This window comes from Muntiacus reevesi, chromosome 3, assembly GCF_963930625.1.
Source record: "Muntiacus reevesi chromosome 3, mMunRee1.1, whole genome shotgun sequence".
NCBI classification, from domain to species: Eukaryota; Metazoa; Chordata; class Mammalia; order Artiodactyla; family Cervidae; genus Muntiacus; species Muntiacus reevesi.
Window position 1 is genome coordinate 97,178,168 of NC_089251.1, and position 24,213 is coordinate 97,202,380.

The 24,213-nt window shown below is 40.1% G+C and overlaps 1 protein-coding gene across 7 annotated transcripts in view; it reads left to right on the plus strand.

The window, feature by feature from the left end:
• Window positions 1-513: 513 nt before the first annotated feature.
• The window catches only part of TSGA10 (testis specific 10), an 86,116-nt gene continuing 62,416 nt past the window's right edge, over window positions 514-24,213 (plus strand). For 3 of the 7 annotated variants that reach the window (XM_065929734.1, XM_065929735.1, XM_065929736.1), the window contains exons 1-2: window positions 10,614-12,459; window positions 13,054-13,182. In XM_065929734.1, coding sequence (XP_065785806.1) covers window positions 12,376-12,459; window positions 13,054-13,182 — 213 coding nt within the window. In that variant the 5' untranslated portion in view covers window positions 10,614-12,375. Of the gene's footprint in view, window positions 617-794; window positions 919-10,613; window positions 12,460-13,053; window positions 13,183-24,213 lie in introns of those variants that run through there. The other 4 variants (XM_065929732.1, XM_065929737.1, XM_065929733.1 and 1 more) reach the window with 4 other exon arrangements.

Genomic DNA, 24,213 nt, shown 5'->3' on the forward strand with positions numbered 1-24,213 from the left:
TCTCTCTCGCGGGGCTGCAGCAGCAGAACCCCACCAAAGGAGGCTCCCCGCACAGCGGCCCCTGACCGTGGCTGGAGAGCGCACCACCCTCCCAGCGCCCAAAAGCAACTCTGCGGAGTAACGAATTCACTGATCCGTCCAGAATGGTGACCGATCCCTGGGAAAAATGGCACACAAAAGCGGCAGTAAAGCAGCAGGTATCCCAGAGCTAAGGGAAGACAGCCAGAGCGGGGAAAAAAAAAAAAAAAAAAAAAAAGAGCTCTACGCATGCGCACTCTACCCAGTTAGGGTGGACACCCGCAAGAAGTAGGGGAAAAGTCTTGGAAAAGTGGGTGGGGGCTGGTTACTAGGAGACGGGACGCTCTGGAGGGTCGTCTAGGCGCTGCGTGGGCTTGCGCCTGCGCGGCGCGAATGGACCAGGAAGAAGCCTTTCCAGGGCGCCTTGTAAGGCAGACAGGCGGACGTACGCGACGCTACGTGCGTGTGTGCGCGCGCACGGCTTGTAGTCCCCGCGAGAGGGAGGGTCGAGCCAGGTACGCGTGCGCACAGGGACTTGGGGCGCGCGGGACGGAAGCGGAGTGAAGGCGCCGGGGAGGTGGAGGACGAGCCCCCTCAGGTACAGAGCGTGAGGGCGGGGCCGACGGCGACGCCGGCCGGCTCTAACCGCCCCCGCCTCCTTCCCGCCGGGTCCCGCCTCCCTCCTGCCCGGTCCCGCCTCTCTCCTGCCCGGTCCCGCCTCCCACCGCCCCCCGGGGAGGGGCCAAGTCGATTTGGGGTGGGAAGTGGGGAGGAGTGGGCGGAGGATGGAGACCTTGAGGGACGTGGATCCCAGGCGGAGACCGAGTCCTAGTAGTCGCCGGGATGATCTCCGGGGAGGACGACGGGCCAAAAAGCCCGGGGAGGGACCCACCGCCCCAGGTAGAAGCACGGGGATGCGCCGGGTTGGGGTAAAGCATCTCCTGGTCCGCAGGCCTTTGAGAGGGCAGCTGCAGGGGGCGGGTGTGGCGGGGATTAGGGTCTGTGGGCGACCCCCGAGGTGGATTTTGGCTGCTGGCGCCGCCTTGAGGGGCGGTAGCGGGCAGAGTTGCGGTCCAGGGAAACCCTCCCGGAACAAACTGCGCGTGTTGTCGTTTCTGGGGAGCTTAGGGTTGAGCTTATGTTCCTATGGTGACCGCTTCGCTTTCCGCCGCAGCTTTCCGCTTGGTTGTTGGGGTACTGTTCTGTTTAGAAACGCTCTGGAGTGGCGCTGAGGAATTTGGGAATCAGAGATTTGGGGGGTTCAACCAGGGTCTACGTGACTCCCAGCTTCTTATTTCTGAGCCACTTTATAGACTTTGGGAGGTGAAGGGCCGAGATTACGTAGGCAGTTGCACGAAAAATCTCGTATCATTACAGTAGAAATTATACACAAGAAAGGCAGGGTAAGCTGGCTTTCCTTTGAAAAAGTGAGATTTAAATTGAATAACTTTGCTGCGATCATGGACATGATACCTAAACATGCAAAGGAATACACTTTTAATTCTTTAAATAAAGTCAATAGCGATTTCAAGAAACATTGCATAGATGACAGTATCTCTGTGTTTGTTTTCCTTCTTCCAGTCTAGGTCATTATATCTCAGGATATTCGTTATTTTAAATTTCCTCTAGTGGTTTTCAGAATTTCGAATACACTTTTTTCTTTAACCTGTAAGGAAATAAACAATGATAATCGGGTTGAAATTATAAGAAAATAGATCAGTTATAACTATGAAATAATAGTTATAACGAATGTATTACAGTTTAGGACATAACCAACCTATTATAGTTTAGGACAGGGATACCTAGTGTGCTGCTGTTCATGGGATCTCATAGTGGGACACGAATGAACCATTGAAGAACAACATAACTATGAAAGGAAAGTGTCCCATTATTCAAATCTGCATCCAGGATAAAACTGATTTTTTGTTCGTATTTGAATTGATCAAGGAACTAGACCATTTAGTCTTAATTAGTGGGTAATAACTAGGAAGGTATATTCATGAAATATTTATTTTAAACAATATACACTTTAGCATTATTTAATGGCAACTTCCAAAATAAATCTTGTTTACCTTCTGAAAAAAGTCACTGCTTATGACTCCTGTGAGTAGACATTCTCAGTCTCTTTCTTTTTCAGTTTGTTTCAGGATAATTTGCTTTTAAAGTACTCCAGTTAGAAGCAGTTAGAGCAGGTGTTATGTTTAAAATATTTATTTATTATTTATTTATTTGACTTTGACGGGTTTTAGTTGCAGCATATGAGATATAGTTCCCCTACCAGGGATCGAACCCAGGTTTCCTCCATTGGGAGTGCACACTCTTAGTCACTGGGCCACCAGGAAGTCCTGGAGCAGTGTGTTATTATTCATTCCCTTTTCCCTCATACTTGCTTCCTTGTCCCCAGATGTAGCCCCTATCATGACTTCTTGCTTTTCTTTAGATTTTCACTGTCATTGTATGTGAAGTTGCACTTTCTAGCTTGGCTCATTTTGAGCTTTGTGTACATGGAATTGTACTAAGTTCTCCTTTTATTTTGCTTCATTACTCAACATTGTTTTTAAGGTTGATCCTAGTTATTGCTTGTAATTAGTTTGTTGCTTGTTGTTCCATTGTAAGGGTATACCACAATTTATCTACTGTGCTGTTGGTGAACACTATAGTTTTCTACAGTTTTTGATAAATATGAACAGCACTGCTGTGAATTTTCTTACACATGTACCCATGATAATCTTTTGAAGTGAGCTAGTTAGTAAGGTGAGCTTCCCTGGTGGCTCAGTGATAAAGAACCTGCCTGCCAGTGCAGGAGATGTGAGTTTGCTCCCTGGGTCGGAAAGATCCCCTGGAGAAGGAAACAGTAACACACTTCAGTATTCTTGCCTGGGAAATCCATGGACAGAGGCGCCTGGCTGGTCACAATCCATGGGTCACAGAGTCAGACATGACTTAGCAACTGAACAACAAACAAAGTAAGGTAGTTCTCTTTGTCTTAGTTATGTTGTTAACATCAATCTACATTATTAAATTCTTTTGGTTCAGAAAAGCCTCTTGACAACAAGAGGAAATGATAAATGATACTTCTCCTAAGGCCACTGTTTTAAGCTCCTTTAAAAAAAGCAGGCTATTTCTTTACAGTAAGGTCTGGATTGGAGAAAAATGAGGAGCTTGGGCTTGGATGGAATGACTGGAGAGATTATTTCTTTTTAAGAAAAGTTATCAAGTGACCTTACTATTTCATTTGAAGTGAATGGCTAAAACATTTATTCACTTATTTTTTATTATAAATACAGAATCTACCTCAAAATTATTCATAAAATTTTATGTGGTTTTCTGTATCCTTCTCTGTTAGTGAAGCTATTCCTTCTTACCTCAAAGTGTCTTTCAACCTAAACTTTTGGAGACAGTTTCGTTCAAAGAAAACAAGTTGACCTGTTGTGGAACCAGATTTCAGAATCCCATATAGGATAACTCCAGTGTTTTCAATTATTCAACCAAAATATTTAATAGACTTTTGTTGAACACACATTATATGCCTGATATTTTGCTCAACACTGATGAATACATTTTAAATGCAACTGATTTTATTTATTTATTTTAAAATTTTATTTATTTCTTAATTTACTTTTGGCTGTGCTGGGTCTTGGTTGCTTTGTGGGCTTTTCTCTAGTTGCTGTGATTAGGGGCCACTCGTTAGCTATATGAGGGCTTCTTTTTGTAGCGGCTTCTCTTTTTGTGGAGCACAGGCTCTAAGGTGCACCGGCTTCTAGTAGTCACAGCACATGGGCACAGTAGTTGTGTTCTGGGCTCTAGAGCATGGGCTCGGCTGTGGTGCACAGGCTTAGTTGCTTCGTGGCACGTGGGACTCTTTCCAGACCAGGGATTGAACCCATGTCTCCTTCATTGGCAGGTGGATTCTTTACCACTGAGTCTCCAGCGAAGCCCCTGATGATACTTTTTAACACATGATCTTAACTCCTATAACACTGAAAAATTAAAATTCTGCCAGGCAGGAACTTCAAGTTTCTATCCCTTCTTATTTAAATCTTCACTTGACCTTGCTTTTTCTGTCTTGTCTCAAAGGACAGTGCACACCCCTTACCTGGTTTCCTCTTATTAGCTCAGTGGCCTTTCTTCATTAGCCCATATCTTAGGAATCTTGATTGTGTTTATATTGTAAGAATTCTTACCCTGGAGTACAAGAACTTTGGGGAATTCTTGAACCCCCTGGAATGGTTTGTAAACTTTAGTATGTGTTTGCATTTTCCTGAGGTCAGGACTCAGGTGCATGCTAAGTTGCTTCAGTCGTGTCCAACTCTTTGCGACCGCATGGACTGTAGCCCGCCAGGGTCCTCTGTTCATGGGATTCTCCAGGCAAGAATACTGGAGTAGGTTACCATGCCCTTGTCCAGGTGATCTTCCCAATCCAGGGATCAAACCTGCATCTCTTAAGTCTCCTGCAGTGGCAAGCAGATTCTTTACCACTCAGGCCACATGGGAAGTCCTAGGACCCAGGGCTTTGCTTATTCCTGAAAGGGGTCCTTGACATACAGGAAATTAAGAAATAAGTTTCTCTCCCCTTGCCTTGGCCCTTCACCCTTTCTCTACCTCTTTTCTCACAATCACGCTTTGTAAAAGAAGTCTACATTTTCTATTTCTTTTTCTTTACTACTCCTTTGTTTGTTAGTCCTCCTACCATTGAAACTACCTTATTTGAATCATCAAAATTTATTATTTGGGAATGGTTTTTTTGAGTACCAACTTTGTGGTAGGCATTCCTCTTGACAATAGGGACATAACAGTGACCAGACAAGTGCCTAGAATGCTTGGAGCTTAATTCCAGTAGAGGGTGACAGACAGTAAACAAATGAAGGTATACATGATATAATTTCAAATCGTGTTAAGTGTGAATAACCTAGTGGGAGAGTAAATAGGAGAGAGGGTACTTTAGGTAAAAAAAATCAGGAAAGGCCCTTTGAATATCTGAGCTGAAGAGCTGAGGGTAAGAAGTAGCCATTCATGCAGAGGGCTGGGGAAGAAAATGTTCTCAACAGAGGGAAATCAAGGGAGGAGGCCCCGAAGTGGAAAGAGATTGGCATGGTAGATAAACAGGAGGAAACCCAATAAAGCTGGTGGGTGAACAAATAAGAGAGTAGGAGCTCTACTCTGGCATGTGAAGGCACTGGCCAGATCAGTCAGACCTTAAAAAGTATGGTTTTTATTCTGATTGCAGTGGGAAGCCATTGGGGTGTTTTTGCACAGGATCTCATTATTTGAAAGTGATTGTTTTGATTTTAGTTTGGAAAACGGGTCGCAGGGAGCAACAGTAGGAGCAAAAAGATCGGTTAGGAGACTACTTCAGTAATCCATATTGGAGATGATGCTGATTTGAACCAATAAGAAGGCAATAATTAAAATGTACAGAAGTGGATGGATTGGGGATATATTTTGGAGATACATTCAAAAGGGCTTGTTGATGGGTTTGATGAGGTTCAGGGAAAAAGGAAACACGGACAACTCCTTGGTGTGTTTTTTTTTTTTTTTTTTTTTCATTTATTTTTATTAGTTGGAGGCTAATTACTTTACAATATTGTAATGGTTTTTGCCATACATTGACATGAATCAGCCATGAATTTACATGTGTTCCCCATCCCAATCCCCCCTCCCCAACTCCTTGGTTTTTGACCTCAGTCACTGCACAAATGACAGTGCCATTTGACAGGAAAGACCAGGAAGGAACATGGTGGAGGCAGGGTTGAGAGCAGGAGTGCAGGTGGGGAAATTAAGAGGTCTGTTTTAACATGCTGAAGTTGGGATGACGGTGGACATCCAATAAACCCAACACACTGTGTTAAGAGCTTCAGTAGAAATACGTTCATAGTTGGAGGGAAAGTGGAAAATATGTGCTGAGTCTTTTGGGGGAAAGTGAAAAAGTGAAAATGTTAGTCATTCAGTCACGTCCAATTTTTTGCAACCCATGCTCCTCTGTCTGTTGAATTCTCCAGGCAAGAATACTGGAGTGAGTAGCCATTTCCTTCTCCAGGGGATCGTTGCGATCCAGGGATTGAACCTGAGTCTCTTGCGCTACAGGCAGATTCTTTACTGTCTGAACCACCAGGAGTCAGTAATACTTTTTTTGTAATTCTGTATTCCCTTGCCTGGGCTTCCCTGATAGCTCAGTTGATAAAGAATCCACCTGCAATGCAGGAGACCTGGGTTCGATCCTTGGGTTAGGAAGATCCCTTGGAGAAGGGAAAGGCTATCCACTCCAGTATTCTGGCCTGGAGAATTCCATGGACTATATAGTCCATGGGGTCAAGAAGAGTCGGACACGACTGAGCGACTTTCACTTTCACTTTTCATTCCCTTGTGTACATGTATGTGCGTTTCTCTGAGATGATACTAATTATGCTATACTGTAATTTCCAGTTTATTTGTTCTGGATTCTATAGATTGATTGTGGGTTGAAATTGTAAGTTTTTGTTTTCCATCTGTCAAGCCCCCAAATTTAATATAGTTCATCCTTTCCTGAAAGTGAAAGTCACTCAGTTGTGTCCAACTTTTTGCAACCCCATGGACTACACAATCCATGAAATTCTCCAGGCCAGAATACTGGAGTGAGTAGCCTTTCCCTTCTCCAGGGGATCTTTCCAACCCAGGGATCAAACCCAGGTCTCCCACATTACAGATGGATTCTGTATGGATTCTGTGGCTCCTGCTGAGCAACAAGACTGTTTATAAATTGGTTTGATTAGTGAATAAAGGTCACAATCTGATAGTATGAACTGAAACGGTGATAGTCATGATGGAAGGCAGGTGTTTGAGAGAGATTTTAGTGAAGAGATCAGTAGGAAATGATGGCCAATTAAATAAGTTGATTGGTGAGAGAAATTATTAATAATAGTAATTGTAAATAATTTATATAACGGTTGTAAATAACAATAATATTTAGTAGTTATTATTTATTGCCAAGCCCTATTCTAAGTGCTTTATATACAATAAGTCCTCACAACAACTCTGTGAAGCAAATACTGTTATCATTCCTATTTTATTTTATTCTTTAGATATTTATTTGTTTATTTGGCTGCTCTGGGTCTTTGTTGCGGCATGCGGAATCTTTCGGTGCAACATGTGAACTCTTAGTTGTGGCATGTGGGATCTAGTTCCCTCACCAGGGATTGAACCCACTCCCACTGCATTGGGAGCACAGAGTCTTAGCCACTGAACCATCAGGGAAGTCACTGTCATCCCTATTTTAGAGATGAGGAAGCTGGGGCCAGAGCAGTAATTTGCCCATGGTCATGCAACTGACAAGGGGCAGAACTGACGTTATGAACCGAAACAGACTGAGGCTACAGAGCATGCTCTTAACGACTGCTGTGTTGCTTCCCCTGTGAGAAGGATTGTGATTCTAGCTTGGGTGATAGTTGCTGATCGCAAAGTACCCTGTACTTTATTTACATGCCTTCTCTGACCTCTCTTCCATCCAGAGGTTATAGGAAAGTGGAAGATATTCAGGTGGCCCAAGGTGGAAAAACTGGCAGGCCAGGCATGGCCATTTCAGATAGACCGATTTCTCTCCCTCTTTATTGCTTCCAAAGCTAGTGCAGGGAAAGCAGCAACTCTAATATGATGGCTCACAATTGTCAGGTAAACTCTTGATCTCTATACTTTTAATTTCTAGACCTGACTGACAGTAAACTTGACTGTTCATCTTACCAAAAGAAGAGGGAAGCTTCCTTTTCTTAAATTAATGTTTATTGGAGTATAGTTGCTTTACAGTGTTGTGTTTCTTGCCGTAGAGCAAAGTGAATCAGTCGTATGTATACATGCGTCCCCTCTGTTTTATATTTCCTTCCCGTCCAGGCCACCACAGAGCCCTGAGTAGAGCTCCCTGTGCTGTCCAGTTGGTTCTCATTAGTTATCTATTGATATTCTGTACATAGTTGTGTATATACGTCAGTCCCAATCCCCAATTCTGCCCTTCCACCCTGGGATGGTTCCCTTTTGTCTGGTTTAGTACACTGCTTCATTATCAAGCTCTACAAATTTATAATGACACCGTCCTGTTATCCAAAGAACTCTGTGCAGATTTTGTGGGCGTAGAGAGCCATTTTGTGGGCTAGAGAGCTCTAGCATATTGTTTGTTCTTAAGATACTAATCAAATCCCTTACAATTATACAGTGGAAGTGAGAAATATATTTAAGGGACTAGATCTCATAGACGGAGGTTCGTGACATTATACAGGAGACAGGGATCAAGACCATCCCCAAGAAAAAGAAATGCAAAAAAGCAAAATGGCTGTCTGAGGAGGCCTTACAAATAGCTGAGAAAAGAAGAGAAGCAAAAAGCAAAGGAGAAAAGGAAAGATATTCCCATGTAAATACAGAGTTCCAAAGAATGGCGGGGAGAGATAAGAAATCCTTCCTCAGTAATCAGTGCAAAGAAATAGAGGAAAACAATAGAATGGGAAAGACTAGAAATCTCAAGAAAATTAGAGATGCCAAGGGAACATTTCAGGCAAAGATGGGCTCAATAAAGGACAGAAATGGTATTGACTTAACAGAAGCAGAAGATATTAAGAAGAGGTGGCAAGAATACACAGAAGAACTGTACAAAAAAGATCTTCACAACCCAGATAATCATGATGGTGTGATCACTCACCTAGAACCAGACATCCTGGAATGTGAAATCAAGTGGGCCTTAGGAAGCATCACTACGAACAAAGCTAGTGGATGTGATGGAATTCCAGTTGAGCTATTTCAAATCCTGAAAGATGATGTTGTGAAAGTGCTGCATTCAATATGCCAGCAAATTTGGAAAACTCAGCAGTGGCCATAGGACTGGAAAAGGTCAGTTTTCATTCAACTTCCAAAGAAAGGCAATGACAAAGAATGTTCAAAGTACCGCACAATTGCACTCATCTCACACGCTAGTAAAATAATGCTCAAAATTCTCCAAACCAGGCTTCAACAATACATGAACCATGAACTTCCAGATGTTCAAGCTGGTTTTAGAAAAGGACAGAGGAACCAGAGATCAAATTGCCAACATCCGCTGGATCATCGAAAAAGCAAGAGAGTTCCAGAAAAACATCTATTTCTGTTTTATTGACTGTGCCAAAGCCTTTGACTGTATGGATCACAATAAACTGTGGAAACTTCTGAAAGAGATGGGAATACCAGACCACCTTACCTGCTTCCTGAGAAATCTGTATGCAGGTCAGGAAGCAACAGTTAGAACTGGACATGGAACAACAGACTGGTTCCAAATAGGAAAAAAAGTACATCAAGGCTGTATATTGTCACCTTGCTTATTTAACTTACATGCATCATGAGAAATGCTGGGTTGGATGAAGCACAAACTGGGATCAAGATTGCTGGGAGAAATATCAATAACCTCAGATATGCAGATGATACCACCCTTATGGCAGCAAGTGAAGAACTAAAGAGCCTCTTGATGAAAGTGAAAGAGGAGAGTGAAAAGTTGGCTTAAAACTCAACATTCAGAAAATTAAGATCATGGCATCTGGTCTCATCACTTCATGGCAAATAGATGGAGAAACAATGGAAACAGTGACAGACTTTATTTTGGGGGGCTCCAAAATCACTGCAGATGGTGACTGTAGCCATGAAATTTTTGACGCCTACTCCTCGGAAGAAAAGTTATGGCCAACCTAGATAGCATATTAAAAAGCAGAGATATTACTTTGCCAACAAAGGTCCGTCTAGTCAAGGCTATGGTTTTTCTAGTAGTCATGTATGGATGTGAGAGTTGGACTATAAAGAAAGCTGAACACCGAAGAATTGATGCTTTTGAACTGTGGTGTTGGAGAAGACTCTTGAGAGTCCCTTGGACTGCAAGGAGATCCAACCAGTCCATCCTCATGCAAATCAGTCCTGAATGTTCATTGTAAGGACTAATGTTGAAGCTGAAACTCCAATACTTTGGCCACTTGATTCGAAGAACTGACTCACTAGAAAAGACTCTGATGCTGGGAAAGATTGAAGGCAGGAGGAGAGGGGAATGGCAGAGAATGAGATGGTTGAATGGCATCACCAACTTAATGAACATGAGTTTGAGTAAACTTCTGGAGTTGGTGATGGACAGGGAGGCCTGGGGTGCTGCAGTCCATGGGGTCGCAAAGAGTTGGATACAAATGAGCAACTGAACTAAACGAGCTGAAAGATACTAATAACTGTGTGAGGAAGACCACAGAAAATGCATAGCTACATAAGTTGTTGTATTATCAGTATCTTGGATGTCAGTGAAGAGCTGATCACTATTTGACAGAGAAGACAGAGAAAATCTCCTGGTGAATTTAGAATTCAAGCCTTAGAAGTTTCTTTACTTTGGTGGAGAAAAGGGTGAGGGCAGGGCTCGTGAACAAGATAATATGGGGGTATCCCTGACGGTCCTGTGGCTAAGACTTCATGCTCCCAACGCAGGGCATCCAGGTTTGATCCCTGGTCAGGGAATTAAATCTCACTTAGCGTGACTAAGAGTTCTCATGCCACTTTTTTTTTTTTTTTAGTATTTATTGGAGTATAGTTGCTTTACAGTGTTCTGTTAGTTTATGTTGTACAGCAACGTGAATCGGCCAAATGTATATATATATCCCCTCTTTGTCACCACAGAAGCACTGAATAGAGTTCCCTGCGCTATACAGTAGGCTCTCATTAGTTATCTGTCTTATTCCTGGGATCAGCAGTGTATGTATGGTTTACTTGCCAAGTCATGTCCAACTCTCATGACCGCATGGACTGTAGTCCGCCAGGCTCCTCTGTCCATAGCATTTTCCAGGCAAGAATACTGAAGTGGGTTGCTGTTTCCTTCTCCAGGGGATCTTCCTGACCCAGGGATAGAATGCAGGTCTCCTGCACTGCAGGCAGATTCTTTACCAACTGAACTACCAGGGAAACCCCAGTGTATATATGTCAGTCCCAATCTCCCAATTCATCCCACCCCTCATTTCCCCCTTTGCTGTCTATATGTTTGTTCTCTACGCCGGTGTCTGTTTCTGCTTTACAAATAGGTTCATCTGTGTGAGAAGCTTTTTCTTTTTCATGTTTTATTTACTTTATTTTTATTTTTCAGTCGTGCAACTTGTGGGCTTGCAGAATCTTAGTTCCCTGGCCAGGGATTGAATCCCAGCCCCCCTGGTTGGAAATAAGCAGTCCTAACCACTGGATCACCAGAGAATTATCGCTGAGCAATTTCTTGAAATGCAATATTTCAGAGCGACTGTGAATTAAAAAAAAAACACATTTTAACAAGATTCCCAAATTATTCACGTTTACAAAAATTTGAAAAGTAGTGAGGAATCATTTGATTGTTATACTAAGTTGCATGTTTATAACTAGGAATATGTTTTTCAACAGAAACTATGTAAGAAATGGTGGTTAGGATTTCAGCCTAACTCATAAAGGCCTAAAACGATTCATAATTAGAAATGCTGTGTGGAATCTAATGCTTACGTTCCAGGACAGGCAGGAACTGCTGGACTGGAGAGCAGAAAAAGCAGATTTGTGTCTTGGTTAGAGAAGGGAAAAGAAAAATAAACATATCAGACTGCTATGGGCTGACTTGTACAGGGTGTGACACAAGGTCAGTGACTGGGGATGCTGATCCTGTAATTTCCCAAGAGCCAGGTTCTGGAGCACAGCATCTGTGTTGCTCTGCTTGTAGCAAATTCTCTCTTAACATAATGGCAGCCTTGATTGAGAGAACAGATTATTTCCGTAAATTACACAGTTTCTAAGATACATAGTCAAGTGAAAAAAAGAATAGCGCAGAGTAGTATGTATAGCATGCATGTGTGCATTCCAAGTCGCTTCAGCAGTGTGGACTGTTGTCCGCCAGGCTCCTCTGTCCATGGGATTCTCCAGGCAAGAATACTGGAGTGGGTTGCCATGCCCTCTTCCAGAGGATCTTTCTGACCCAGAGATCGAACCCATATCTCTTGTGTCTCCTGTATTGGCAGGCAGATTCTTTACCACTAGTGCCACTTGGGCAATCCCATGTGTAGTATGCTAAAGTGGAAAATCTTTAACACTTGTTATTTTGCTCATGTGCAAATATGTATGTAGAAAAATTCCTAGAAATGGAATTATTTGTACAGAAGCTACGTGAATTTGTAATGTTGCTAGATTTTACCCAGTTGTTTCTATAAATATTGTATCAATTTACACTGCTACTAGTGATATTAGAATGCTAAGTTATATAACCAACTGTATGATCTTTGCCAATGCAATGGTTAAAAAATGGTATTTCAGTGTTGTTTTAATGTGTATCCCTCTAAATGGTGAGATTAAATATCTTGAAATGTATTTAAAAGCCATTTCTGTGAAATATCCTGGTGCATGGGTGCGTGCTCAGTCGTGTCCAACTGTTTTCAACCCGTGAACTGTAGCCTGCCAGGCTGCTCTGTCCATGTGATTTCCCAGGTAAGAATACTGGCATGGGATGCCATTTCCTCCTCCAGGGGATCTTCCCGACACACAGATTGAACCAGGGTCTTCTGCATTGCAGGTGGATTCTTTACCACTGAGCCACCTGGGAAGCCCCTTATTCTTGGCCAGTTTTATATTAGAGTATTTCTTTTCCTTTTTTTATTTATAGGAGTTATTTATACATTAGGGAATTTAGCCCTTTGTGTTATGGGTAGCAAATCTTTTTGTTAATACACAAAAACAGCAATGAACAGGTAGCTAGTGGCCGCTGTATTGAATATCATAGACCTGGAAGTTGACCACATAATTTGCTGCTGACCCTTGTTTCCTTAGATATGGTGGGGTATGTCTTTTTTAAAAATTGTGTTCAAGATTGTAGTTCCATATATAGAAAACACATGGGAAAAGTTTTGTAATGTAAAGTTTTAAGAAACTAAAACTTGATGAAGTCCTTTTACCTGGTGGAACAAGGTCAAAAACATTTTTTTAATTGAATGTTACTAATTTTCAAAATTTTAATTGTTGTGGGAAATCACATGGCTGTTTTAAACCTAAATGTCTCTGTATTATTCTCATTCTTTCCACCAGGTTACCACCAAAGAACATGATTTTGGTCTAGGGGCTCCAGTTTCTGAAGCTGAAAAATACCAGAATATTCTCCAGCTAGAGCAAGAAGTGAGAAATCAAGACAAATTCATCTCTACACTGAAATTACAGGTTATACTTAGTTTCTGTGCATATGTCCCTAAGTTAATTTGGGATGGAGGCTTATATTAAAATAAGATAGAGAATAAATTCTCATTCAGTACTCATTTAAATTGTATGGGTCTAAAATCATTCCATTTTTATCTTAACCATCTTGAAAACACACAGAGTGAGTGAGTACAGACTATGTGCCAGGTATCAGATCAGATGTTTTTAAGTACATAATCTTATTTCATCATCCTGACCTCGTAAGACTGTGGTATCATTTCCACTTTACAGATGTGGAAGCTAAAGTTCCGAGAGGTTAAAGAATTATTATATTTGACTAATGAGTGACAGAGCTAGGATTTCCCTGAATTCCCAATTTAGTTAGAATTTGATTCCAGTTCTGTGAACTCCTAAGTTCAGTACTGTTTCTGGTCTTCTGGTGGAATAGCTATTAATGAAGCGAAAAGTTAGTCATTTAGTCGTGGCCAACTCTTGCAACCCCGTGGACTGTGGCCCACCAGGACCCAGGTTCCTCTGTATTTGGAATTCCACAAGAAACTGGAGTGGGTTGCCATTTCCTTCTCCAAGGGATCTTCCTGACCCAGAGGTTGAACCTGGATCTCCTGCATTGCAGATAGGTTCCTTACCATTTTTCCGAGCCAACAAGGCTGTTAAAAGAAACTTCCTCTTCTAGGAAAATGGAGTAGACTCGTTTTTCCTTACTCTTTCCACTAAGTAAAGCTAAAACCCTGAATATTGAGTGTGAAGCAAACCTAAGAACACTGACAGGTGAGCACAAGGAAGACTGTCTAGGGATCTCAGTGCACAATGAATGTTAGGACATGGTAGGGAGTTTCTGGGGTTTTTTTGTGCTCCAGGTTTCCCAGGCAGAGTACTGGAAAAACTAGCAACCAGAAATAAGGGATGCAGATTTTAAAAGTTCTCAGAAAAGCCATCCCTCCTAGCCAAAGGACTAGGAAATGGGCAATCTAGCAAGGCAGATTACTCTTAGACAAGAACTGCCCACTCTTAGCAAATACCAAGGAGAAATCTAGCCCCATTCCTGCCAGCAAAGGCTGAATAAAGAGCCTAGAATAAAGAGGCTCATACTATAACAAGAGAGCCCACCTTGCCTCATCCCCTGCCATCCTACCCCACAAGGCCCCCATCCCACCAGTGTTGTATCAAAGATGGCTGAGTGGGGAACCAAGACTTTAGTGTCCATCAGGCAATAAGGAAGCCCCCAACCCCATATTGTCACCAGAGACCATGTGAGGAGCCTAGAAGTCCACTGCCTCCTGGTAGTAAGAGATGCTTCCTATTTCTGTTTGCTGGGGTGATATCAGAGGTGACCTAGTGCAGAGGCAGAACCTTTACCACCCTACAACAGTAACAAGTCCACCCACCCACAGTGGCAGTGGGGAGTACGTGGGAGCAGTAATAAGATGCCTCTGTTCCTGCTCCCTCTGGTGGTATCAGCTGAGGTCTGAATTCTCATCCCTGCCTAGCAGTCACAAGAGGCCCCACATTTCCTGGGTGTTACCTGAGGCCCTGTGGAGAGACTGGACTTCCGCTCCTGTTCACAGTAGAAAGGCAGTGTCCCTCTTTTCTTCCTGGAGCAGTGTCACAGGAAGCCGACTGAAAGACACGAGTCGGTGTCTTAGACTGCCAGACCTCAATAAAAGATTAAAATCACTCCTCATCCCCCAAATCAGGATGATCTCAGCCTCTGTGAGAAAAGACAATGAAGAGGCACCAATGCAGAGATGCATCAGATATGACAGTTATCTGACAAAGATTTTAAATTAGCCCTCAAATAAATGCTTTAGCAGGCAGTTTGAGCATGCTTGAAACAAACAGAAAATCTCATCAAAGAAACAAAAGATATAAAGTATTAATAGAGCCAAGTGGAATTTTGGAAGCAAACAAGATGTTCTTCAATAGGTGAATAGATAAACTGTGGTACACAATAGAATATTATTCATTGATAAAGAGAAATGAGCTATCAAGCCATAAAAAGACATGAAAGAACCTTGAAAGGATATTGTGAGGTGTTAAAAGCCCATCTGAAAAGATCATGTACTCTGTGACTCCAACTTCAGGACCATCTGGGAAAGACAAAGTAAAGACTTTAGAAGATCACTGGTTGTCTGGGGTTTGGAGGGAGGGGTGAATGGAGCACAGTGGATTTTTTAGGGCAGTATATATTCTGTATAATACAGTAACAATAGCTACATGTCACTATATGTTTGTAAAAACCCACAGAACCTACAACCCAAGAGGTGAACCCTAATTGAACTCTGGACTTTACTTAATAATAATTTATAATGTTGATTCATCAGTTGTAACCAATGTACCACAGTAAAACAAGATGTAAATAAGGGGAAATCGGGGTGAGTGGGAGAGGGGAGAAGGGGTGTGTGGAAACTCTCTGTACTTAATGGTCAGTTTTTCTCTAAACCTAAAACTGCTCTGAAAAAAGTAAGGTCTGTGACCAAAAAAACACATGGGAGAAAAGATTTACAAATTATGTATCTGCTAAGGAGCTAATATCCAGAGTATATAAAGAACTCCTTCAACTCAACAACAAGAAAACTCAAAACAACTCAGTTTAGAAATGGGCAAAAGACTTGGGTAGGTGTTTCTCCAGAGAAGAGATACAAATGGCCAATAAGCATATGAAAAGATGATCAGCATCACAGTCATTAAGGAAATGCAAATCAAAACCACAGTGAGATATCACTTCACACCAATTAGGACCACTCAGTCAGTCAGTCAGTTCAGTCGCTCAGTCGCTCAGTCGTGTCCGACTCTTTGCGACCTCATGAATCGCAGCACGCCAGGCCTCCCTGTCCATCACCAACTCCCGGAGATTACTCAAACTCATGTCCATCAAGTCGGTGATGCCATCCAGCCATCTCATCCTCTATTGTCCCCTTCTCCTCCTGCCCCCAATCCGTCCCAGCATCAGGGTCTTTTCCAGTGAGTCAACTCTTCGCATGAAGTGGCTAAAGTATTGGAGTTTCAGCTTCAGCATCAGTCCTTCCAATGAACACCCAGGACTGATCTCCTTTAGGATGGACTGGTTGGATCTGCTTGCAGTCCAAGGGACTCTCAAGAGTCTTCTCCAACACCATTAATTCTTCGGTGCTTAGTTTTCTTCACAGTCCAACTCTCACATCCATACATGACCACTGGAAAAACCATAGCCTTGACTAGACAGACCTTTGTTGGCAAAGTAATGTCTCTGCTTTTTAATATGCTATCTAGGTTGGTCATAACTTTCCTTCCAAGGAGTAAGCATCTTTTAATTTCATGACTGCAATCACCATCTGCAGTGATTTTGGAGCCCCCAAAAATAAAGTCTGACACTGTTTCCACTGTTGCCCCATCTGTTTGCCATGAAGTGATGGGACCAGATGCCATGATCTTAGTTTTCTGAATGTTGAGCTTTAAGCCAACTTTTTTACTCTCCTCTTTCACTTTCATCAAAAGGCTTTTTAGTTCTTCACTTTCTGCCATAATGGTGGTGTCATCTGCATATCTGAGGTTACTGATATTTCTCCTGGCAATCTTGATTCTAGCTTGTGCTTCTTCCAGCCCAGTGTTTCTCATGATGTACTCTGCATATAAGTTAAATAAGCAGGGTGACAGTATACAGCCTTGACGTACTCCTTTTCCTATTTGGAACCAGTCTGTTGTTCCATGTCCCACTAGCTATCATGCAAAAGCAAAAAATAACAAATGTTGATGAGGATGTGGAGAATCGAATTATTTATGCATTGCTAATGTAAAATGGTTTAACAAAAAAGTTTGATAATTCCTCAAAAAGTTAAGTATAGAATTACCATGTGATCCAGCTACTCCACTCCCATGACTATTCTCAAACGATTAAAAGCAGGGACTCAAGCAGATACTTGTATTCCAAAGTTCATGATAGCCAAATAGGGAAACAACCCAGATGTCCATCGACAGATGAATGCATAAACAAAGTGGGGTATGTACAAGCAACGGAACTTTATTCAGCCTTAATTCAGATGGGAGACAACAAGGTGGATGAACCCTGAAAACGGTGTGCTCATTGATATAAGGTACAGGGCAAATATTGTATGATTCCACTTACAAGAGTTAGACAGATTCATAGGTGATTAATGGGTACAGTTTCTGTTTATGATGAAAAAGTTCTGAGAATTAGATATGGGATGGTTGCACTATGTTTTGAATGTACTTAATGCTACTGAATTTTAACACTTAAAAATGGTTGGAGTGGAAAAAAAATGGTTGGAGTGGTAAATTTGGGGATGTTCTATTTTACCACAAAAAAAGTTTTAAAAGTACAGTAACTGAAATTAAAAACTCAACAAGCAAAAACATGGAGAAGAGAAGAATGAGTCACTGAACGTGAGAGTAGAAACAGAGAAATTACCTAATGTGAACAATAGAAAATAGATTGAAAAAAATGAGCAAAACTTCTGGGATAGGTGGGCCTATAAAAAACGCTCTGCATTTGGATGGTTGGAGTCCCAGAAAGAGAGGTAAGAGAAGGTGGGGCTGAAAAAGTATTTGAAGAAATAATGGCTAAATATTCCCCAAATTTGAAAGAAGGTGGGTGAAAACCTACTAGGGGTCTCCCAAAGAAATCTACCTTGAGACACTTCATATTCAAACTGAAGAGTAAAGACAACATCCTGAAAGAAATGAGAGAAATAATTCATAATTTATAGGAGGGCACCAATTTAAATGATTGCAAATCTGAAATCATGGATATCAGGAGGAAGTGGCACAACATTTTTTCAAGTGCTGGACGAAAAGAACTGTCAACCTACTACATATTCTGTATTTAGAGAAGTTTCCTTCACAAATGAAGGGAAAATTAAGATGTTCTCAGATGAAGAAAACTGAGTTTGTTGCCAGCAAAGCTACCCTAAAAGAATAGCTGAAGGAATTTCTCTAGTGAAGAAGAAAGTCGTAAAAGGTGTAGTCTTGGAAGAACAAGAGGGAAGGAAGAACAATCCATAGATCAAAAATATGGGTAACTTTCATAGAATTTCCTTTTCTACTTTTCCGAATTATGTCTGTCAAACGTATTTCTCAGTGCATGCAAAGGGAATATTTAAGACAATTATTTTATTAATAGAGGAGGGTAGGGGACATAAAGGGAGGTAATAATTTTCACTTCACTTGAACTAGTAAATGTAGGCTGTGATGTGTGCTCAGTCACTCAGTTGTATCTGATTCTTTGCAGCCCCATGGACTCTAGCCCACCAGGCTCCTCTGTCCATGGAATTTTCCAGGCAAGAATGCTGGAGTGGGTTGCCATTTCCTACTCCAGGGAGTCTTCCCTACCCAGGGATCGAACTCGTGTCTCTTGCGTTGGTAGGTGGATTCTTTACCAATTGTACCACCTGGAAAGCCTGTAGGCTGTGATAGCTTATGACTATAAATGAAACACCTAGAGCAACAACTAAGAATCTCTACAAAGAGATATACTGAAAATTGCTATATATAAATCAAAATGGAATTCTAAAAAATGTTCAAGTAACTCAGAGGAAAGCAGGTAAAATAAACCAATAATTTTTAAAAAAACAAACAAAAAAAAAACAAACAAACAGAAAACAACAAAAAAATCACACTTGAATCTTAGCATAAAAGTAAATACATTAAATATATGTAATCTAAATACACCAATTAAAAGAAATTGTCACAGTAGATTAAAAAAAAACATGACCTAGCTTTATGCTGTCTATGAGAAATTCATTTCAAATATAATGATATAGCTAGCTTGAAAGGCATTCAGACCCGAATGAAGAAATAAAACTTTCCTTGTTTACAGATGACGTGATCTTCTTCCTGGAAAATCTTACAAAATCTACAGTGTAGAAACTGGAACTAATTAATAAGTTCAAAAGGTCAGAATACAAGACAAACATATTGTATATTTGTATATTATAATTAAGTTGTAGAAATAAAAAATACAATACCATTTACAATCACTCAAATAGAAAATGGAATCTTTGGATATAAATCTAGCTAAATAAGTATGCACTTACATTCTGAAAACTGAAATGTTAATAAGAGAAATCAAAGTAGATTTAAACAGATGTTCAGAGATTGGAAGCCTCAACCTAATAAAGATAACAATTCTTTCCAAATTTATATACAGATTTAGTGTGATTCCCATCAAAATCCCAGGAAAAAATAATTTTGAAAAAGAACAAAGTGGAAAGAGTCATTCTCCTTGATTTTAAAACTTAATATATGGCTACAATAATCACGATTGTATGGTATTGCTAGAGTAGTAGACTCAGGTCAATGATACAGAATAGAGAATCCAGAAATAGCCTTACACAAGTACAGCCAGACGATTTCTGGCAGAGGTACAAATGCAGTCTAATAAAGAAAGGGAGTCTTTTCAACAAAAGTTGTTGGATATCTTTTAGGGGAAAAAATTAGCCTAGACCTAAACCTCACACCTTACACAAAAATTAACTCAAAGTGGATCAAATGTAAAACAAAACTATGAAACTTTTTTAAAAGATAACAGGAAAAAAAAAAAAATCTTCAGGATGTTGGACTTGCTGAAGAGTTCTTAGACATGACAGCAGAAGTATGATTCATTCATTCTTTCTGCAAAAGACCCTGTTAATATGATGAAAAGATAAGCCACAATCCCTGTTTCTGTCAAAGGACTCATATCGAGAACAAATGTGGAGAACTCTCAAAACTCAACAGGTTAAAAAAAACAAACAGTTCAAGTAGAAAATGAACAAAGGATATGAAGATATATTTCACAGAACGAAATATTATAGACAAAGATGTTCATCTTTTCTAACAGGGAAATACAAATTAAGACCATGATGATATAACAATACATATTGTTGAGAGCAGTTAAAATAAAAAGTAGTGATAATACCAAAAGCTGGCAAAAATGAGGATCACTCATATATTCCTGATGGCAATGGGAAATGGTACAGACACTTTGAAAATAGTTTAGTTCTTAAAATACTAAACGTACATTTACCGTACAACTCAGAAATTTTCCTCTTGGGAATTTATTCCAGAGATATGAAAATTATGTTCACTCAAAAACCTGTATATAGTTGTTCATAGAAACTTTATTTGTTATAGTCCCAAACTGGAAACATCTAAAATTTTGCTTAATTGTGAGTGATTAAACAAACCACGGTAATCCACGCTGTGAAATATTATTCAGCAATGACAAAGAACTGTTGCTCCACATAGCAACTGAGATATCAAGGGCACTGTTTTGAGTGAAAATCAGTGTCAACAGGTAACATGCTGTGACCTGTATCACAGGTCTCTGTTTATGTTCTCTTGTTGCTAAGCTGTGTCCAGCCCCAGGGACTGCAGTGCGCCAGGCTGCCCTGTTCTCCACTGTCCCTGGAGTGTGCCCATACTCATGTCGGTTGAGCTGGTGATGCCACCCAACCATCTCATCCTCTGTTGCCCCTTCTCCTCCTACCTTCACTCTTTCCTAGCATCGGGATCTTTTCCAGCGTGTCGGCTCTTCACATCAGGTGACTGAAGTATTGGAGCTTCAGTTTCAGCATCAGTCCTTCCAATGAATATTCAGGGTTGATTTCCTTTAGGATTGACTGGATTAATCTCCTTGCAGTCCACGGAACTGTCAAGAGTCTTCTCCAACACCACAGTTCAAAAGCATCAATTCTTCAGCACTCAGCCTTATTAATGGTCTAACTCTCACATCTGTACATGACTACTGGAAAAACCATAACTTTCACTATGTGGAATTTTGCCAGCATTTATTTATGTTGTCTACCTATTTATGTTGCATTCTCCAAATGACAAAATTATAAAGATTAATGACTGTTGACATTTAAGGGTGAGGAGTGAATGGCTGTGACTGTAAAGGAGTAATGGGAGGGTGACCTTTGTGGAGATGGAATAGTTCTGTACCTTACGGAGGTGGTAGTTACAGCAGTTCACACATGATAAAATGATATAGACCAATAGATAAACATTGTTCCAATGTCAGATCTCTGGGTTTGATATTGTGCTGTAATTATTTAAGATATAACTGTTGGAAAAACTGGATTAAAGGCACATGAGCCTCTCTACTACCTTTACAGCTTTCTGTGAACTTTTAGTTATTTCAAAATAAAAAGTCTTTTTTAAAATAAAAACTTGTGTTTAATTACCTGTTATCTGCCAGCAATTTTACTTGAACTTTTAGATCTCTCTAACTTTCCCTGCAAATTATAGGTATTCTCCCCACTTAACAGATGAGACTTAGGAGGCTTCATTTGTTTTTTTCTGAAATCAGATGCATCTCTTAGGATCAAGAAAATCTGGTAAATTGCCTCAGGTCAAGTGACTGGTGAAGAACTACAGCAAGTTTTAAACCTGGCTGCCTCAGTCCAAAAGCCCATGTCCTAAAAAAGAAAAAAACAAAAAGAAAACAAAAATAAAAAACAAAAGCCCATGTCCTTTCTCATCTCCTGCTCTAAGTACTTGTGTCTTGGAATTAAGTAAAAGTAGGGCTTAATGTTGAGGTGAGGGGAGTATTTATTTATTTATAATGTTAAATGATAATTTAGCATTATAGGCTAGATAAATGATAAATGACACAGAAATGAGAGTTATGTTGATCCAGAGATTAGAAACATAAGCCCTTTAAAGTTACTTAGAATTTAGTGGAAGGGTCAAGGAAGTAAAGACATAATTATAATAATCTTATAAAAATATTAAGATAAAACTATATAAGACACTTTTTATATATATAAGAGGTTACAAGCTTCTCCTCTCCAGAAGAGAGAAACCTGTAACCTCTCCTGGAGCAGTGGAAGGTTAGCAAACAGGTTTAGCGTGTTCTTGTTGCTCAGAGACATGGCGCTATAGAAGCCGTGAACAGAGACAAAAAGACAGACAGACAAACTGAAGTTTGTTTGATTATCCCACATCCTGTAGTTTGGGGAAAATACTAGTAATGAAAGTAGGTAATAAGAGCAAGGGAAAGGACAGAAGCTTAGTGCAATCATGGATGAGAAGAGCCAACAGGATATCACTGCGTGGTTTCTGTACTAGTTACTAAAGGCGAGCTGCAGGTTGTTTTAAACTTCCTAGAGGCAAAGGCAACAAAGAAATTGTAGTTAAATAGTTTATGGTCCAAAGGATAAAAGCAAACCAGGTATACAAAGAAGTACGTTGTTTCCTGAAACCGGAGACCTGAGCAAAGTTCTTCCTGAGGGTTCTGTCCTTTTTTAATTTATTGAAGTATAGTTGATTTATAATGTGTTAGCTTCTGATGTGTACAGCAAAGTGATTCAGTTATATGTATATTATTTTTCATATTCTTTTCCATTATGGGCTATTACAGAATATTGAATATAATTCCCTGGGATATACAGTAGGGCCTTATTATTTATCCATTCTGTATCCCTGAGGATTCTTACAAAGAGGGCTCTGTAACATGGTATATAGCACTTTTTCAATAAATTCCCTAATAGAGGTTTTTAAATCAGTTTAGCGAGATTGTTTCTTTTTTCTTAATTAATTTTTATTGGAATAGAGTTGCTTTACAATGTTGTGTTAGTTTCTGCCATACAGCAAAACGGATCAGGCATGCGTATACATGTCTCTCCTCCCTTTTGGACTTCGTTCCTGTTCAGGTCACCATAGTGCTTAAGGAGAGTCTGTGTGAGACTGTTTCTTATAGTCTGTCTAGAAGTTAGGTATATATTGAAGACGGTGGAAAGGGCTTTACAGGCAGTAGGCCTTGGATCACAAATGGAATTTGTTCGTCTCATTCTCACTGTAATGAAGTACCATAAGGCTATTGAAAGTACCTCAAATTTGCACTTTCAAAGAATTTTTAGCTGTTTTTGGGAGAAGACCAAAAAAGAAGAGAGTAGGAGGTACTGCTGCCATTCAGCCTGGTTGCGATAAAAGCTCAACTAAACAAATAAGTGCATTTACAGTTACCTTTTTGCTTTTTTTAAAGAAAAAGCTTCTTCACATTTTTTTTCATTTCCTGGGTTTGACAACTTAAATTCTTTACATGTAAATCTCACAGGTTAAGGTGCCTTGTTTTACTGTTGTTTAGTCGCTCAGTTGTGTCCAACTCTTTGCAACCCCATGGACTATAGCCCACCAGGCCCCTCGGTCCATGAGATTTCCCAGGCAAGAATACCAAAGTGAGAGTTGGGTTAAAATAATGACTTTTCTCATCTTCTTGAGCATAATAAATATCATTGTACTACACTTAGTTATATGTAACTCATGACCTTTAGGATACTTCCTTATATATGTGACAAATATTACAGTTTATATTTTTAAAGAAAATTTTGTTGATTTTGATGGTTTGGAAAGAGCTGTCTCTAGTTCTTTGAAAAGGGCACAGTTATAACAAAAAAAAATAATGCTAGAGCTAAGAATAATGTTACATAAGGGGTTTAGCAATTTTAGATGCTCTTTAAAGACCAAAATTGTTTTTTCTTCATTTTACATCTTACACCAACATAGTACCTTGGATATAGTAGGTACTCAGTAAATATTTGTTAAATATACAGGACAGATCTTATGGAAAATGACCTTTGTGCCACCACTTTATCTCAGATATTTCTTTTATGGCATTTACATACTGTATATGTGTTTTCTTAAGTAAACAATACATTCTCCTTTAGCAGATACTTAACCTATCTTTGTATCTTTTGAATTTAACAAAATTCTTAACATATTATCCTTATTCAATGAGTCTAACATATTTTTTTTCCTTTAAAGGCATTTGGATACCTTCGTGATAGAAAAGGCCCTTTTCTTCATCCGTTGGTGGTTTGCTAGTGGGCTGGGAAAGGAAGCTGTGGTCCTCCACTTTAGTCAGCAAATACTTGATTGATTTGGTATCAGTATTTAGCTTAGTCATGTAAGTTACTGATATGTTCAAAAGGATTTTTCTAAAGAGTTGACATATTTTGATAACAATAATTAGAAATTTAATTCTAAAGAATGCCTAATTAGTGATTTTAATGATAATAACATAATAATAATTATTTCAAGACTGGTTCGTTGTCTGCA